The sequence below is a fragment of the Trachurus japonicus genome, chromosome 12 (genome assembly GCF_045865225.1).
Source record: "Trachurus japonicus isolate A0001 chromosome 12, Traja_1.0".
In the NCBI taxonomy this organism is placed as follows: domain Eukaryota; kingdom Metazoa; phylum Chordata; class Actinopteri; order Carangiformes; family Carangidae; genus Trachurus; species Trachurus japonicus.
Window position 1 is genome coordinate 12,277,874 of NC_140918.1, and position 16,495 is coordinate 12,294,368.

General features: G+C 40.2%; 1 protein-coding gene and 1 long non-coding RNA gene across 2 annotated transcripts; both read left to right on the top strand.

Annotated features, from left to right (window-relative positions):
- The first annotated feature begins 8,004 nt into the window (after positions 1-8,004).
- On the top strand, positions 8,005-13,350 carry oacyl (O-acyltransferase like). Its single transcript, XM_085794316.1, has 10 exons — positions 8,005-8,185; positions 9,796-9,929; positions 10,026-10,104; positions 10,192-10,327; positions 10,419-10,615; positions 10,759-10,971; positions 11,068-11,170; positions 11,273-11,374; positions 11,532-11,697; positions 13,333-13,350. Exons 1-10 carry the CDS (start codon positions 8,029-8,031, stop codon positions 13,348-13,350), a joined length of 1,305 nt encoding a protein of 434 aa, XP_085650442.1. The 5' UTR covers positions 8,005-8,028.
- Positions 13,351-14,487: 1,137 nt separating this feature from the next.
- LOC146977198 (uncharacterized) lies at positions 14,488-16,216 on the top strand. The gene is made up of 4 exons (XR_015037272.1): positions 14,488-14,702; positions 15,187-15,313; positions 15,523-15,609; positions 16,015-16,216. It is a non-coding gene; the product is annotated as an uncharacterized LOC146977198 (long non-coding RNA).
- Positions 16,217-16,495: the final 279 nt, after the last annotated feature.

A 16,495-nucleotide genomic window follows, 5' to 3' on the forward strand; every position in this document is an offset into this window, starting at 1 on the left:
ATATATCATCTGGGGGTCCGAGGGGAGTCCAACGCAGAAGGTTTGGTTGAAATCGGGCCGGTGGTTTTGGAGAAATGACCAAAAACCAAACAGGCGATTTTAAAAAGACGACAGGTGCGCGGCTTAGGGTTTTTGTTTTTTTTTGACGAAAAATTTAAATTTCTTCAAATTTCTCCAAACTCGGATATACCATCTGGGGGTCTGAGGGGAGTCCAACGCAGAAGGTTTGGTTGAAATCGGGCCGGTGGTTTTGGAGAAAATGACCAAAAACCAAACAGGCGATTTTAAAAAGACGACAGGTGCGCGGCTTACGTTTTTTTTTTTTTGACCAAAAATTAAAATTTCTCCAAACTTGGGGCGGCGCGTGGCGCAGTGGGTAGAGCGGCCGCCCCATGTAGAGGCTACAGTCCTCGCCGCAGGCGTCCCCGGTTCGAATCCCGCGTCGGGCAGACCTTTCCTGCATGTCATTCCCCCTCTCTCTGCCTCCCCATTTCCTGTCTATCTCTACTGTCATCACTATCAAATAAAGGCAAAAAAGCCGAAAAATATACTTAAAAAAAAAAAAAAAAAAAAAAATTCTCCAAACTCGAATATATCATCTGGGGGTCCGAGGGGAGTCCAACGCAGAAGGTTTGGTTGAAATCGGGCCTGTGGTTTTGGAGAAAATGACCAAAAACCAAACAGGCGATTTTAAAAAGACGACAGGCACGCGGCTTACTTTTTTTTTTTTTTGACCAAAAATTAAAATTTCTCCAAACTCGGATATATCATCTGGGGGTCCGAGGGGAGTCCAACGCAGAAGGTTTGGTTGAAATCGGGCCGGTGGTTTTGGAGAAAATGACCAAAAACCAAACAGGCGATTTTAAAAAGACGACAGGCGCGCGGCTTACGTTTTTTTTTTTTTTTGACCAAAAATTTAAATTTCTTCAAATTTCTCCAAACTCGGATATATCATCTGGGGGTCCAAGGAAAGTCCAACGCAGAAGGTTTGGTTGAAATCGGGCTGGTGGTTTTGGAGAAAATGACCAAAAACCAAACAGGCGATTTCAAAAAGACGACCGGCGCGCGGCTTACGTTTTTTTTTTTTTTGACCAAAAATTAAAATTTCTCCAAACTCGGGTATATCATCTGGGGGTCCGAGGGGAGTCCAACGCAGAAGGTCTGGTTGAAATCGGGCCGGTGGTTTTGGAGAAATGACCAAAAACCAAACAGGCGATTTTAAAAAGACGACAGGTGCGCGGCTTAGGGTTTTTTTTTTTTGACGAAAAATTAAAATTTCTTCAAATTTCTCCAAACTCGGATATACCATCTGGGGGTCTGAGGGGAGTCCAACGCAGAAGGTTTGGTTGAAATCGGGCCGGTGGTTTTGGAGAAAATGACCAAAAACCAAACAGGCGATTTTAAAAAGACGACAGGCGCGCGGCTTACGTTTTTTTTTTTTTTGACCAAAAATTAAAATTTCTCCAAACTCGGATATATCATCTGGGGGTCCGAGGTGTCAGGACTGGCTCCTTTTCCTGACAAACAAAACGCGGAGAGGGGAAGGTGCCGACAATAATCATATTTATTTGTAACAATGATCAACAATCAGTAGTGGAGGATATCAGTGCAGGGTTTCCCCCAGAAAACTTGTTAAGCCCGGTGGTAGGGTGGCACCGGCGGCCCATCGGCGGGCCACCGGTGCCCAAGCGTGTTTTTCTGTGACAGGGGCCTGACCCTGACCATTGACTGATGGCAGGGCCCTGTAGGTAACAGATTCATTAATGGAGCAGTAGCATTTAGAAGGCGTGATTCCATAAGGCCTTAAGATCAATGTTAAAAGTTGACTGGAAATTTGAAAATATTATAATTTATCATAAACATTTGTTATTATAAGACATTTATGTAACATATTTAAACACCTAGGCCTATAGCAGAGTCTTACAGAAAGGCACTCTTGAAATAGCCTACTATTCAATCAACAACAAATCATAGCCTAAAAAACTATTTAAATAAATAACATCAACTCTTTGCATTAAAAACTAAAAAACTACTGCCTGGTGTCTCCATTGTTGAAGTGTAGCGTTATTTCTCAGATTTTTTTTTCTTTTCTCCGAGATTTTTTGTATCTGACTGGAGTCACGTTACAGAGGCTACACATGACGTACTGTATAATACATCCATGACTGTACCACGCTCTTTTTCCGGTCAGTCGTCATGGAAACGTGACACTCACGGATCTACTGTTTAGACCAGAGAAGACAACGTGTGTGATCGCAAACGTTACGAGCTGAAAAATGAAACAATGGATCATTTTCACATCAGGTCAAAGCCCCGCGGCTCACAGGAGTCTGGAGCTCTGACGCGCTGGTGGTTTTGGAGAAAATGACCAAACATTTCTCCAAACTCGGATATATCATCTGGGGGTCCGAGGGGAGTCCAACGCAGAAGGTTTGGTTGAAATCGGGCCGGTGGTTTTGGAGAAAATGACCAAAAACCAAACAGGCGATTTTAAAAAGACGACAGGCACGCGGCTTACGTTTTTTTTTTTTTTTGACCAAAAATTTAAATTTCTTCAAATTTCTCCAAACTCGGATATATCATCTGGGGGTCCAAGGGGAGTCCAACGCAGAAGGTTTGGTTGAAATCGGGCTGGTGGTTTTGGAGAAAATGACCAAAAACCAAACAGGCGATTTTAAAAAGACGACAGGCGCGCGGGTTACGTTTTTTTTTTTTTGACCAAAAATTAAAATTTCTCCAAATTTCTCCAAACTCGGATATATCATCTGGGGGTCCGAGGGAGTCCAACGCAGAAGGTTTGGTTGAAATTGGGCCGGTGGTTTTGGAGAAAATGACCAAAAACCAAACAGGCGATTTTAAAAAGACGACAGGCGCGCGGCTTACGTTTTTTTTTTTTTTGACCAAAAATTAAAATTTCTCCAAACTCGGATATATCATCTGGGGTCCGAGGGGAGTCCAACGCAGAAGGTTTGGTTGAAATCGGGCCGGTGGTTTTGGAGAAAATGACCAAAAACCAAACAGGCGATTTTAAAAAGACGACAGGCGCGCGGCTTACGTTTTTTTTTTTTTGACCAAAAATTAAAATTTCTCCAAACTCGGATATATCATCTGGGGGTCCGAGGGGAGTCCAACGCAGAAGGTTTGGTTGAAATCGGGCCGGTGGTTTTGGAGAAAATGACCAAAAACCAAACAGGCGATTTTAAAAAGACGACAGGCGCGCGGCTTACGTTTTTTTTTTTTTTTGACCAAAAATTTAAATTTCTTCAAATATCTCCAAACTCGGATACATCATCTGGGGGTCCAAGGGGAGTCCAACGCAGAAGGTTTGGTTGAAATCGGGCTGGTGGTTTTGGAGAAAATGACCAAAAACCAAACAGGCGATTTTAAAAAGACGACAGGCGCGCGGCTTACGTTTTTTTTTTTTGACCAAAAATTAAAATTTCTCCAAACTCGGATATATCATCTGGGGGTCCGAGGGGAGTCCAACGCAGAAGGTTTGGTTGAAATCGGGCCGGTGGTTTTGGAGAAAATGACCAAAAACCAAACAGGCGATTTTAAAAAGACGACAGGCGCGCGGCTTACGTTTTTTTTTTTTTTGACCAAAAATTAAAATTTCTCCAAACTCGGATATATCATCTGGGGGTCCGAGGGGAGTCCAACGCAGAAGGTTTGGTTGAAATCGGGCCGGTGGTTTTGGAGAAATGACCAAAAACCAAACAGGCGATTTTAAAAAGACGACAGGTGCGCGGCTTAGGGTTTTTGTTTTTTTTTTGACGAAAAATTTAAATTTCTTCAAATTTCTCCAAACTCGGATATACCATCTGGGGGTCTGAGGGGAGTCCAACGCAGAAGGTTTGGTTGAAATCGGGCCGGTGGTTTTGGAGAAAATGACCAAAAACCAAACAGGCGATTTTAAAAAGACGACAGGTGCGCGGCTTACGTTTTTTTTTTTTTGACCAAAAATTAAAATTTCTCCAAACTTGGGGCGGCGCGTGGCGCAGTGGGTAGAGCGGCCGCCACATGTAGAGGCTACACCGCAGGCGGCCCCGGTTCGATCCCGCGTCGGGCAGACCTTTCCTGCATGTCATTCCTCTCTCTGCCTCCCCCTTTCCTGTCTATCTCTACTGTCATCACTATCAAATAAAGGCAAAAAAGCCGAAAAATATACTTAAAAAAAAAAAAAAAAAAAAATTCTCCAAACTCGGATATATCATCTGGGGGTCCGAGGGGAGTCCAACGCAGAAGGTTTGGTTGAAATCGGGCCTGTGGTTTTGGAGAAAATGACCAAAAACCAAACAGGCGATTTTAAAAAGACGACAGGCACGCGGCTTACTTTTTTTTTTTTTTGACCAAAAATTAAAATTTCTCCAAACTCGGATATATCATCTGGGGGTCCGAGGGGAGTCCAACGCAGAAGGTTTGGTTGAAATCGGGCCGGTGGTTTTGGAGAAAATGACCAAAAACCAAACAGGCGATTTTAAAAAGACGACAGGCGCGCGGCTTACGTTTTTTTTTTTTTTTGACCAAAAATTAAAATTTCTTCAAATTTCTCCAAACTCGGATATATCATCTGGGGGTCCAAGGAAAGTCCAACGCAGAAGGTTTGGTTGAAATCGGGCTGGTGGTTTTGGAGAAAATGACCAAAAACCAAACAGGCGATTTCAAAAAGACGACCGGCGCGCGGCTTACGTTTTTTTTTTTTTTGACCAAAAATTAAAATTTCTCCAAACTCGGGTATATCATCTGGGGGTCCGAGGGGAGTCCAACGCAGAAGGTCTGGTTGAAATCGGGCCGGTGGTTTTGGAGAAATGACCAAAAACCAAACAGGCGATTTTAAAAAGACGACAGGTGCGCGGCTTAGGGTTTTTTTTTTTTGACGAAAAATTAAAATTTCTTCAAATTTCTCCAAACTCGGATATACCATCTGGGGGTCTGAGGGGAGTCCAACGCAGAAGGTTTGGTTGAAATCGGGCCGGTGGTTTTGGAGAAAACCGCCCATCGGCGGGCCACCGGTGCCCAAGCGTGTTTTTCTGTGACAGGGGCCTGACCCTGACCATTGACTGATGGCAGGGCCCTGTAGGTAACAGATTCATTAATGGAGCAGTAGCATTTAGAAGGCGTGATTCCATAAGGCCTTAAGATCAATGTTAAAAGTTGACTGGAAATTTGAAAATATTATAATTTATCATAAACATTTGTTATTATAAGACATTTATGTAACATATTTAAACACCTAGGCCTATAGCAGAGTCTTACAGAAAGGCACTCTTGAAATAGCCTACTATTCAATCAACAACAAATCATAGCCTAAAAAACTATTTAAATAAATAACATCAACTCTTTGCATTAAAAACTAAAAAACTACTGCCTGGTGTCTCCATTGTTGAAGTGTAGCGTTATTTCTCAGATTTTTTTTTCTTTTCTCCGAGATTTTTTGTATCTGACTGGAGTCACGTTACAGAGGCTACACATGACGTACTGTATAATACATCCATGACTGTACCACGCTCTTTTTCCGGTCAGTCGTCATGGAAACGTGACACTCACGGATCTACTGTTTAGACCAGAGAAGACAACGTGTGTGATCGCAAACGTTACGAGCTGAAAAATGAAACAATGGATCATTTTCACATCAGGTCAAAGCCCCGCGGCTCACAGGAGTCTGGAGCTCTGACGCTGCAGGGGATATCTATGGCAGGGGACGACGTGCTAACAGCTAACAGCTACCAGCTAACAGCTAACAGCTGCAGCAGCTGTCCAGCTGACTGAGCCTCTGGAGCTGCGGCTCCGCTCACGTTAACGTTTGGACTCGGTGCGTTCCTCTCGGTCAGCTGGTGAAGCAGCGGGCTGATGAGCATGATGTCCGTGACGTGTCCCGTTATGCGCGACGAAGTTGTGACGTTGTCAGGTGATGAAAAAGACACACCTGATCACGTGTTTATGGAGTATCAAAACTGATTAAAAAAATTAATAAACGATGCTTAGCCTGGCGGGGGGGCAAGGAAGGCCTGGCGGGCCGCCAGGCTTATAATACACTGGGGGAAACCCTGCAGTGGTGAGTGCGGGTGCATGGATGGATATGTAGGTGTTGTCTTTGCATTAAAACCAAGAGGACAGTTTTTGGACCAAAAATTAAAATTTCTTCAAATTTCTCCAAACTCGGATATATCATCTGGGGGTCCGAGGGGAGTCCAACGCAGAAGGTTTGGTTGAAATCGGGCCGGTGGTTTTGGAGAAAATGACCAAAAACCAAACAGGCGATTTTAACGAGCGGCCAGGCTGCACCTGCACTGTTCTATTTATAGACTTTGATAACGAGCTGGCCCCAACAGCTGGCCACTGCACACAGAGCAGAGCAGAGCAGAGAGATTTGTGGACAAAGGGAGGACGCTGGAGCACACGGTCAAATAATAAACATTTATTGAGGTGCGGCTGCTTGAGAGATTTGTGCTCTGAGCAGCTTCCGAAAACAGCCCAGAAAAAGAGAACCGTACCTCTTATCAGAATGTGGCCATGACTACTGGGGCAAGGAGACCTTCCTGAGCACATTGATGTGCATTAAATGTTTGTAGGGCAAAAACTTTTCTCAGGGTCGCAAGGTAGAAAAGGGGGGCATTTCTGTTTTTCTAAAAAAATCAGCTCCTACTTTTATATTGAAGTGGATGAGCCACTGGAGCGGGTCTAGCTGCACAATTAGGCTCATAGAGACAATTCTGTAAGTCTGTCTGCTGTTTTGAACACATCAAATGAGACACGACAAGTGTGGCTACAAACCAGTGAGGAAATCATGTGTCTAGAGTTTAATTTGTGGCCGTGCTGGCAATTTATCCAGAAAAAATCCTGAATGTTTTTTCGATCCCTATCACTCTAGCGATGATGTCACTCACTCTAAGCCCTGCTCGTTAGACGCAACACACACCCATTATAAAGCTGGATTTTGTCAAAAAAACTTAATGATTTTAAAGCGGCCAAATATCAGAAACTGTTGAAGATATCAATAAGCTGAGTCATAGAGGAATACTTAAAAAGTTTGTCTACAGCTCAGAATTTGAATGAAGTCTCTAGCTGAAAGTATGTGGACACTTTAAAGGCTGAAAGAAGTAAGAAGATTTGAAGAGTTTCAAGACTGTTCCAATGCATTCTCTATGGGGAAAAAAAAATCAGAAATAGTTGAATATTGCAAAAAGTATGAATAGTTGAAAAGAGAAAAGACATAGCACACCTGTCCCGAAAAGGCTGAACATTTTGATATTTGAATTGTTGAAATAGCACAAAGTATGAAGGACTAGTTACATGACGAAGAAAGGCAGAAAATGGCCGAACCGAATAACAATAGTGTGAATGTTTCCAGCATTCACACTAATTACCACTACTACTTCTTCTGTTGACAAAATGTTTTTCTTCTCTGCCTCCTGGTAAAGTCATGACACTCTTGTGTGGATTTTTAGGACAAGCTCTCCCTCTAGTGGCCATGACTGATTTATTTCTGCCATTGGGTTGTCTCTTCACGGTTATTTGCCCCACAATTTAACAACAAATTCAGTAGAGTAATGGTGGTGAATTTAAGGACATGTTTTGTTTTTTAGATTAGTCTTTTATTCCTGTCATAACTGGCAGTCTGATGAAACGAAGATTTGAGGAGCCTGTTTCAATAAATACAATACAATAATACAATAAAAGCATTAAAAATGTGACTATGGTATGTGCCTACTACAACATAATATACCTACACTAGATTTTATTAGCCATCATCTTAGTAGGCATCATTACTAGGCTTACACTCTAATTAAGTTGATTTTGCATGGAGGCAAAAACTACAAAACCTGGATCTTGTTGTTGGCTACTCCATGTAACTCAATCCTGTTCACACCTGATGTAGAAAAACAGGTGAGGATAATGCACGGTTGCAAGTGCATTTTTTCCCATTTGGCCAGGGGAAGATGATTTCATGCCAGATTAATGATGATCACATGTTCTCTTCTGTGTTATTTAAACACTTCTCCACTAAGTTAAGTATTCACTCCTGAAATGGCCCTGAGATGTGTGATGATCTGTCTTTTTGCAGGGTGTTCTTTAGCACTAGAAAATCCACAGGTCTTCACTGTACCTCAAAGATGTGAGGAGGATACCAACACTTTCCTCTGGGAAATTAACCAGGAGACACCAAAGGAATATGCTGTTATCAGTAAGTGTTGCTGCTTTTGACTTTGGCTTTTACAATTGCAGTTGATTCGGGGTATTAAACTGGTCCATTAGGTCTAATTTGAGCAGTGGACACTCAATGAAGATAATGCAGAGAGGCCATTTAAAGAAATTAATTATTCAATTCAATTCAATTATTCGAGACAATATGAGGACTTAACTTACACAGACTTAAAAGCTTAAGTGGAATATCAGTATATGTTTAAAATACAGATGCTCTTAATGTTTGATTTATGCCTACAAAAAATTCCAATGCTAATGCTTTTTACTATTTTAACTGGTGTTCAAGTGGGTTGTTTGTCTATTTTTATTTATAAAACACTGAAATGCTTCTGTGGGAGCAAGTTTGAAAATTGATTAGATTTTTTAAATATTATTCACAGATATAAACAAATTCAAACCTCCTGCACAGGCTGTTTTAAGAGAGGTGATCTGACACAGTATGAATGCAGAAATAATTTAGGCCTATCAGGGTTTGTCCCTGCACTGTGATCACTGAGACCCAACAACTTTATCCATGTAAAATAAGCGATAGAATAGGAGGCCTACGAGCTCCACTACACACTGACACAACACGTAAAATACACAGCCAGGCAGGTAGGTAGGCTACACACTGAACAATCATGAGGTAAAGAGAAGGAGACACAGATAGAGAGGTGTGTATCTGACTCACCTTGTCTGAAGTCTTTTCCTTTTAGGCTCCATGTCCTCCAGTCATGTCTCCACTAGCGTTACTCCACTTTTTGTTCTTCTTCGGTCCTCCTTCTTTGCTAGCTTAAAAAAATGAATAAACTTGTGCTCACTGTTGACTAGCATGTCGTAGAAAAAACTATTGCAGGTTATGCCAAACTTTAAATTTCACCTAAAGTAAAGTTCTCCTCAGTTCCTTTTCCACTTTCTTGCACTTGGTTGCACGGGTTTACAGTAACAGCAGCTGCACTTGATTGTTTGTTTACCTTGTAATCAATAGATGCTAAATTCACCTGTGTTTCCTTCGTACGGGTGCCGTGGTGGACCAGAAAGCCTGGCCAGCTTTGACCGCGTTTGACCGACTGTTACAGCCCACAGGGGCACAGTGTTTCGCTCCTATTTGTAACTTCTGAAAAAGAAAATGGCTGCTACAATTATCTTTCTACATTTATATAGTATGCATTAAAAGGAGTATTGACTTGTTTTGAGCATCTTGTAATTAGTTTTGTGCTTTGAGTATTTTATGTGTGTCTGAAATAAGAAATAGCGTAGGCTACTTTATTAATCCTGAGAGAACTGTTAACATTAGGCTACTAGGCCTACTCCATTGAAATAGTAGCCTCACACATAAGAAATTAAATGAGAAGTAAAATACAGTATATCCTTTCAACACTAATAAACAAAATATAGGTTTTTATACACATACTTCACCTAACCATAATCTTTTATATGGCCAAATTATATGATATGATATGATATGATATGATATGATATGATATGATATGATATGATATGATAATTAAAACACGCCTAGCCTACTGTTTCTGCTGTCCTTTAGAGGACATTCAATTAAAAATAATGTTTTGTTCTTTGCACTGAACTGTATTTGTGTGTGATTACCAGTGTATGATTCATTTGGAAAGATGGGTAGCAATGTAGAAGGAGGTAACATCAACCAGCCTGGCTCATTGCAGCAGTGTCGCTCTGCTCATGGCCCCGCCTTCTCTGGACAGTACTGCCAGGTGTTCCTTCAGCAGGTAGGCTAACAGCAAAAGACCCTGTAATGTCATCCTGAAAATTGGCTACAGTATGTTATTTGACTTGATTTTTGACAGAAGTGTTTCAACCAATAGGACACATTGCAGTACTTTGTGGGTATTTGTGTTCCTGACTCCTGCAGGGAAGAGGATGTGGAAATGCTGGTGTTGTCTGGTTAGTGATTTTAAAAGCTTATTACTACTTTTTTTCAGATGAGTATTTGTTTGGTTTTGAATGTGATTTGTTTCACCTTTTTAACAGGGAGACTTCAGTTTGGTCAGACATCTCTTATCCCTCCTTTCCCTTCCATCCTGGTCAATCAATCCACTCAGCAGATGATCATGACCCACTGTTTGTCCAAAAACATCACCCCGGATGCATCAGATGTCACCTGTCTGTCAGTATATGTTGTATCCATTCCCCACCCCCCTTAAGAAATGCTAACAACTATCATTCTCCCACTAACAGTGATACATTTTCTCCTGCAGGTTTGTATGTTGTGTAATGGTTGCAATTCCTCTTGCAGCTACCTTGTTCACTGCCATAACAAGGTGGCAAAGGAACAGGGAGGTCAGTCCATCTGTAGAGTCCTCAGCTATAAACACCGGCCTCAACCTGTATGGGACCATGAAGACCAATGGCTCCTCTAGCAGTGAAATGAACAGTAACACCACAGAGGAAACAGGTACATGAAATACACATTGGGATTTAGTGTAACTGATTGTTCTCCAACATTGTCTGTATTTGAAAGATTAGTAGCCAAACCTTTTCATCTCCAGATTGTGTTTAATATTGAAGAAGTGATTTTCCAAATATTGTCTTTGGCAGACAGCACCAGCTATACAGCACTGTGTTTTCCTCAAAGCTGTGTGAACCGGTTCCTGCAGACATTTTCTCTACAGAATACCAGCCAAGGTGTCCTAACCACCGTTACATCCATCTCTGGAGGAGGTTACTCCTCCTTGAATGGTATCCGCTCCCTGAGCTTATTATGGATCATATGTGGCCACTCCACACTGTTCTCTGTGATGCACAACATAGGTATGACAAGGCTCTCTAGTATTTGCCCATTCAGTCTGCAAGTCACTGATAGATCATGTATATTATTCTGATAATATGATATTATCACAATTGTAGATAATTACAGAAACTGGAAGAAAGCAGCAGAAAGCAGCCCTTTATATGTGATTTCCATCAGCGGACCTGTTTTTCTGGCTGTAGACACCTTTCTACTGATGGGGTAAGAATGAAACCTCACAAGTGATAGTGGATGTAACATAATTTCCTGGCAAAGGTGGTTGTTTTCAGCACTTTTGAACAGCATGCAGCTTCTGTGTTTCAGGGGTTTGCTTAGTGTCAAGACCCTGATGAACTCCATTAGCAGGGCCGAGGACAAACTGAGTACCTGTTTAGTGGCCAACTATATCTTCAAGAGGATTAAAAGGTATTGTGTATTCATCAGTTAAACCAAATACCTGTCCCCTTACCCTTGGGAATAAAACTGAATTTGTTCATCCTTCATTTCAAGTATGATCGCTGAAGTAGTGATCATTTAAAATTGAATTTTGTTCACTGTTCAGTTTCTCCTCCCTTCACTCCAGGGTTCAGCCTCTGCATATGTTCATTATGTGTCTAACCATTGGCCTCATCTCTGTGATCCACTGGGGACCTTACTGGTTCCCCCTTATAGAGACAATGATGGATTGTAAGACATACTGGTGGGCCAACATACTACTAATAAACAATCTCCTGCCTGTCCATGAGATAGTAAGTCTGACTACTGATATGTTGTTGTTCCTGAGTCTATTTTTGACATTATGAATTTCTATGTTTATTGTTCTATACTGCATTTTCTTCTCATTCTATTTCCCAATCCCAATCTTCTCCAGTGTATCCCTTGGCAACCCAGTCTCATAGGAAAATGTATCCTGACTACGTTGGTCCACAGTGCAAAACGTAGAATGGCTACAATATGGGCCCTTTTATTGTGGAACTGTTACATTTTCCCTTTCTATTGCTTTGCGCCCAAGTCACGTGACTTTCAAGGCTCCGGCTGGGAGAAGAAAAAACATGGCGGACATTCCTTATTTTTTAGTGGAAAAATCAATATTTTGAGTTATTTTCTGCATTAAAATTCGTTTTGATTGCATTTCTAGTGAGAAATATATATTTTATTTTCGTGATATATACTCAGTTAATGTACATAATCACTCGCTTGCTCGTTTTTTGCAAAGATTTTTCAGATCTCGCCAGGAAAATGTAAAACTGTAACGTTTTCATAAAAACATGGCCGACATTGCTCTAATTTTTAGTGGAAAAAATTATATTTTGGGTTAGTTTTTGCATTAAAATTGGTTTTGATTGCATTTCTAGTGAGAAATATGTATTTTATTTTTGTAATATTTACTCAGTGAATGTGCAAAATCACTCGCTTGCTCGTCTTTGCAAAGATTTTTCAGATCCCGTCAGGAAAATGTAAAACTGTAACGTTTTCATAAAAACATGGCTGACATTTCTCTAATTTTCAGTGGAAAAATCTATATTTTGAGTTAGTTTTTGCATTAAAATTGGTTTTGATTACATTTCCAGTGAGAAATATGTATTTTATTTTCGTAATATGTATACAGTGAATGTGCAAAATCACTCACTTGCTCGATTGATCAGATCTCGCCAGGATAATGTGAAACTGTAACGTTTTAAACATGTCTGATATTTCTCTCATTTGTAGTGGAAAAATCAATATTTTTAGTTTCTGCATCAACGTGAGTTTTGATTACATTTCTAACGAGAAGTGTATGGTTTATTTTTACAATATTTACTCAGCGAATGTACATAATCACTGGCTTTTTCGGATCTCGTAATGTGAAATTGCAACGTATGGCTGCTATGGAGGCTGCTCGTCTGGACACCCGATTTGACTGTTGTTGTACCATTGAATAGACGTAATCTCGATACCATCATCCCACAAATATGGGCCAGTAGGGCCCTATACTCTACCTACTAGTAGGTGCAGGAGGCTGTTATCACCCATTAATCTGGTTGACCCAATGTTATTAATGCCCAGTAGGCACAGAAGGTTGATCACGGAAAATCGTGTTTAGGCTATTGTTTATTTCCTCGTTTTGTTTTCGTGCTACTCAGAACGAATTTCAAACTAATGTATAGAGGGGTTTGATTTTATTTAATATCTGAACCTTGACATCAACTGAATACAAGATTTTAATCATCAGAGATTCCATATCCCCCCCCCTTTTTTTAATGTTACGTCAAGCCTGTACATAAGTGATAATCAGCATCGTCCTATTATGTTCTATATATATATATATATATATATTTTTTTTTTTTAAGCATAGCCTATCGTCCTATATGATCTGATGCTTTTATTATTCCTTTTTGTTGCAGGATTCAGGCATTTTGTGATTAGAAAACTATTTTATGGTTATTTTTAATATCTGATTCCTGCTTTTTCCACTAGGCTACAATATAGCTAGAATGTCCGCATTTATTTTTCATATTGCGAGGTAAACTTTTTTTTAATATTGTATCAAACTGTTTTTTCCGGGTTTTTTATGTTACGTCAAGCCTGTACATTTAAGAATGCAGGGATACTCGGCATCATAACGCCCATATTTATGATCTAATGCTTGTATTCCTCTTATTTGCTGCAGGGTTTATTTCATGATTAGAAAACTCTTTTGGTTATTTTATTTTGTAGGAGAAAACAGGAAACAGATAACTGTTTCCTGCCTTTCCTAGCTAGAATGTCCGCATTACTTTTTCAACTACGGACTACGTTTTTTTTGTAAGGTACCACTACGTTGGCAATGTCATCTTATATTATTTTAATGTCGTTTTTTTTCGTATTATTATTGTGGAAGTGTCCTGTATTTCTCTAGTCCCTCTCCCTATGCTGTCCGGCGGAAACAGATGCTCCCCTTTTCCCGCTAACCCTTCACCAGGTAAGATGCGTGTCTGCTTGATGTTCACATTAACGTTTGTTTCATTATTAAACGCAAGACTATGAAAACCATCTTCTAACTTGTGAGGGAAAAAATAGCCATATCTTGTAACTTTGTCCAGCTAGATGACCGATAAGTCAACTACCGTATGTGCAGTTTGTGATATGCAGTAACTTAGGCTAACATGAGAAGAAGTCTCATTAGGCACCCTTAAAACCTGTGTTGATTTAGAAAAAACGCGACTTTTTGTATAGCCTACATTCAGAAGATGGGGAAAAGCTAGACTAATAGCTAGCCTGTAGTACTGAATATTTGTCTCTGTTCTCCTTGTAGTTTCTGTCACCCCATCCCGAACACCGACCCAGCACCTTTATAGACACAAAGGCTCTTTTAAGAGCCATCTATCTATCTATCTATCTATCTATCTATCTATCTATCTATCTATCTATCTATCTGTCTGTCTGTCTGTCTGTCTGTCTGTCTGTCTGTCTGTCTGTCTGTCTGTCTGTCTGTCTGTCTGTCTATCTGTCTATCTATCTATCTATCTATCTATCTATCTATCTATCTATCTATCTATCTATCTATCTATCTATCTATCTATCTATCTATCTATCTGTCTGTTTCTCTATCTATCTATCAGCTATCTGTGTAACTGTTTATTAGTCAGCCTGTTTGTCTGTATTGGTTTGTTTGTTTATTTGTTTGTCTGTATTGCAATGGACAGATACCGTTGACCCCCAGAATCCCAAATACAAAGAGGGGAGACGCATGGCTGTTGAACTGAAGCATGATCAGATTCTTGCTGAAGCCAGGGTTAGTGTTTACATCATTCTTTACTTGACCATACAAATTATATCCCTTACTGAATGTGTGTAGAAATATGAGTGCAGAAGATTTTTTTTTTTACTGTTTTATTAAACAATGCAGTTGAGTATTTAACATCCAAGCATGCTCTGTGGCGTTTAGAAATGATGAAAAAGGCCCAGACGATGCTGACTCTGTATCAGTAGTGAATAATATCTGCTCTTAGAGCTATGGATTCAGTAAACAGATGAATAAATTGAGGCCACAGGCAGACTGTTCATGACTGTAGTGCATTAGTGAAATATGTAATGCAAAGCATTGGAGAGCAAGTTTTACAATGTCCTTAACTACAGATGGCGACATTATGGTAACGGTGGGATAGTGGATAAATCGCTTGATTCAGTAGATGTTGGGGTTTGCTTTGATTTGTCATCTGTTTTTGCTTAGGTACCTTTAACCACATCAGTTTGACAAGACTTTTATCAACTCATAGGAAGCAGCTCAGATGAGGAAACGGACATGCTCTGGAAGGGACTCTCCATCAAAGTCTAAGAGGACAAGGCAAGGACAAGGCAAGCCCAGGGGAAGGCGTGGTGGGCGACCCAGCGCCTCAGCTACAGGTTGTTTGTGTAAATTGTTGTTGTATCGAAAAGTAGATAACAATTTTTTCAGTGGCATTGCAGTTAATTACATAACCAAGTATTTCATGTGAATATACGTAGTTTGTCTGATTATTTCAATTGTTAATTAGTATGTAGGTAGAAAAAACACGATTGCAGTCCTAAGCCTACCCTAATCCATTCTTACTCTTCTATGTGCTTATTTACAGGTGCACAGCCTCCACCTGACTGCTCCCTGTCATCCAGTGTGGGAGATCTGCCCACTTTCCCCTCAGCAAGTCCTCTGGCAAAATTTGGTAAATCACAGTTATGAATGAATTTAACTTTAAATGTTATCTTCAAATCTCCATGTATAATTGAATTTAAGATAGACATTGAAACAAACCTTACGCTGTAAAGACAATGTATTACATAGATAAAGAACACTAATGATTATAGCCAGTTCCATGGTGATGAAAATATGTGTATGCTATCTGTTGATTAATTGTTGTAATGGTTGTTATCTAAATCATCTTTTATAACTCAAGTTTATTTAGTCAGTTGCGTACATGAACTGATGAAGCCTCTTGGATGAGAGGTGAAACGTCTTCCTAGACAAATAACTAAGTCCAGTTGCTTTCGATTTAACCTCCTTTGAAATGCTATGACCTGGACAAATGAGAATATGCACCGGCTTACTCAAGTTTATATTTTCTTTACAGAAAAAAATATGGAGAGGCTCTCTGCTATTTTGGCATCATGTCATTCTGATGAGACTCAAAGAAGCTCAGCATCATCCTGGTCTTTCCGTCAGCAGAAAGCCTCGGAGCGCTGGAAAGAGTCAAGACCATACAACCTCCAGTGCCTCATAGAGAAAGAGGCTGTTGGTTATCCTTTGTGTTACCTCTGCAATGAGCCTGCTGTCATTCGGTTGGTATTCTCAAATACTAAACTTATTCCATGATCGGCTTTTAGAATTAGTGGTCAGTGTGTAATTATGTTTTCTTTTGTGTTGGTAGAAAACTTTCAGAAGCTTCCCACAGGAATGTGGAAAAAATATTTAGGACCTCCTGTGCCCAACTGCAAGGGGCTAAACCCTGAGACACATATCCCAAATAAATTAAATTCAATTTTGTATCTCACCTAATTCAGAATATCCTAACTTCAATTAATAGTACCTATCACTATTCCCATAAAATAATT

Coding starts and splice junctions, on each gene's coding strand:
- oacyl (XM_085794316.1), top strand. CDS start 8,029: ATGGCCCTGAGATGTGTGATGATCTGTCTTTTTGCAGGGTGTTCTTTA. Junction 9,930..10,025: donor GCCAGGTGTTCCTTCAGCAG/GTAGGCTAACAG, acceptor TTCAACCAATAG/GACACATTGCAGTACTTTGT. Junction 10,616..10,758: donor TAACACCACAGAGGAAACAG/GTACATGAAATA, acceptor TGTCTTTGGCAG/ACAGCACCAGCTATACAGCA.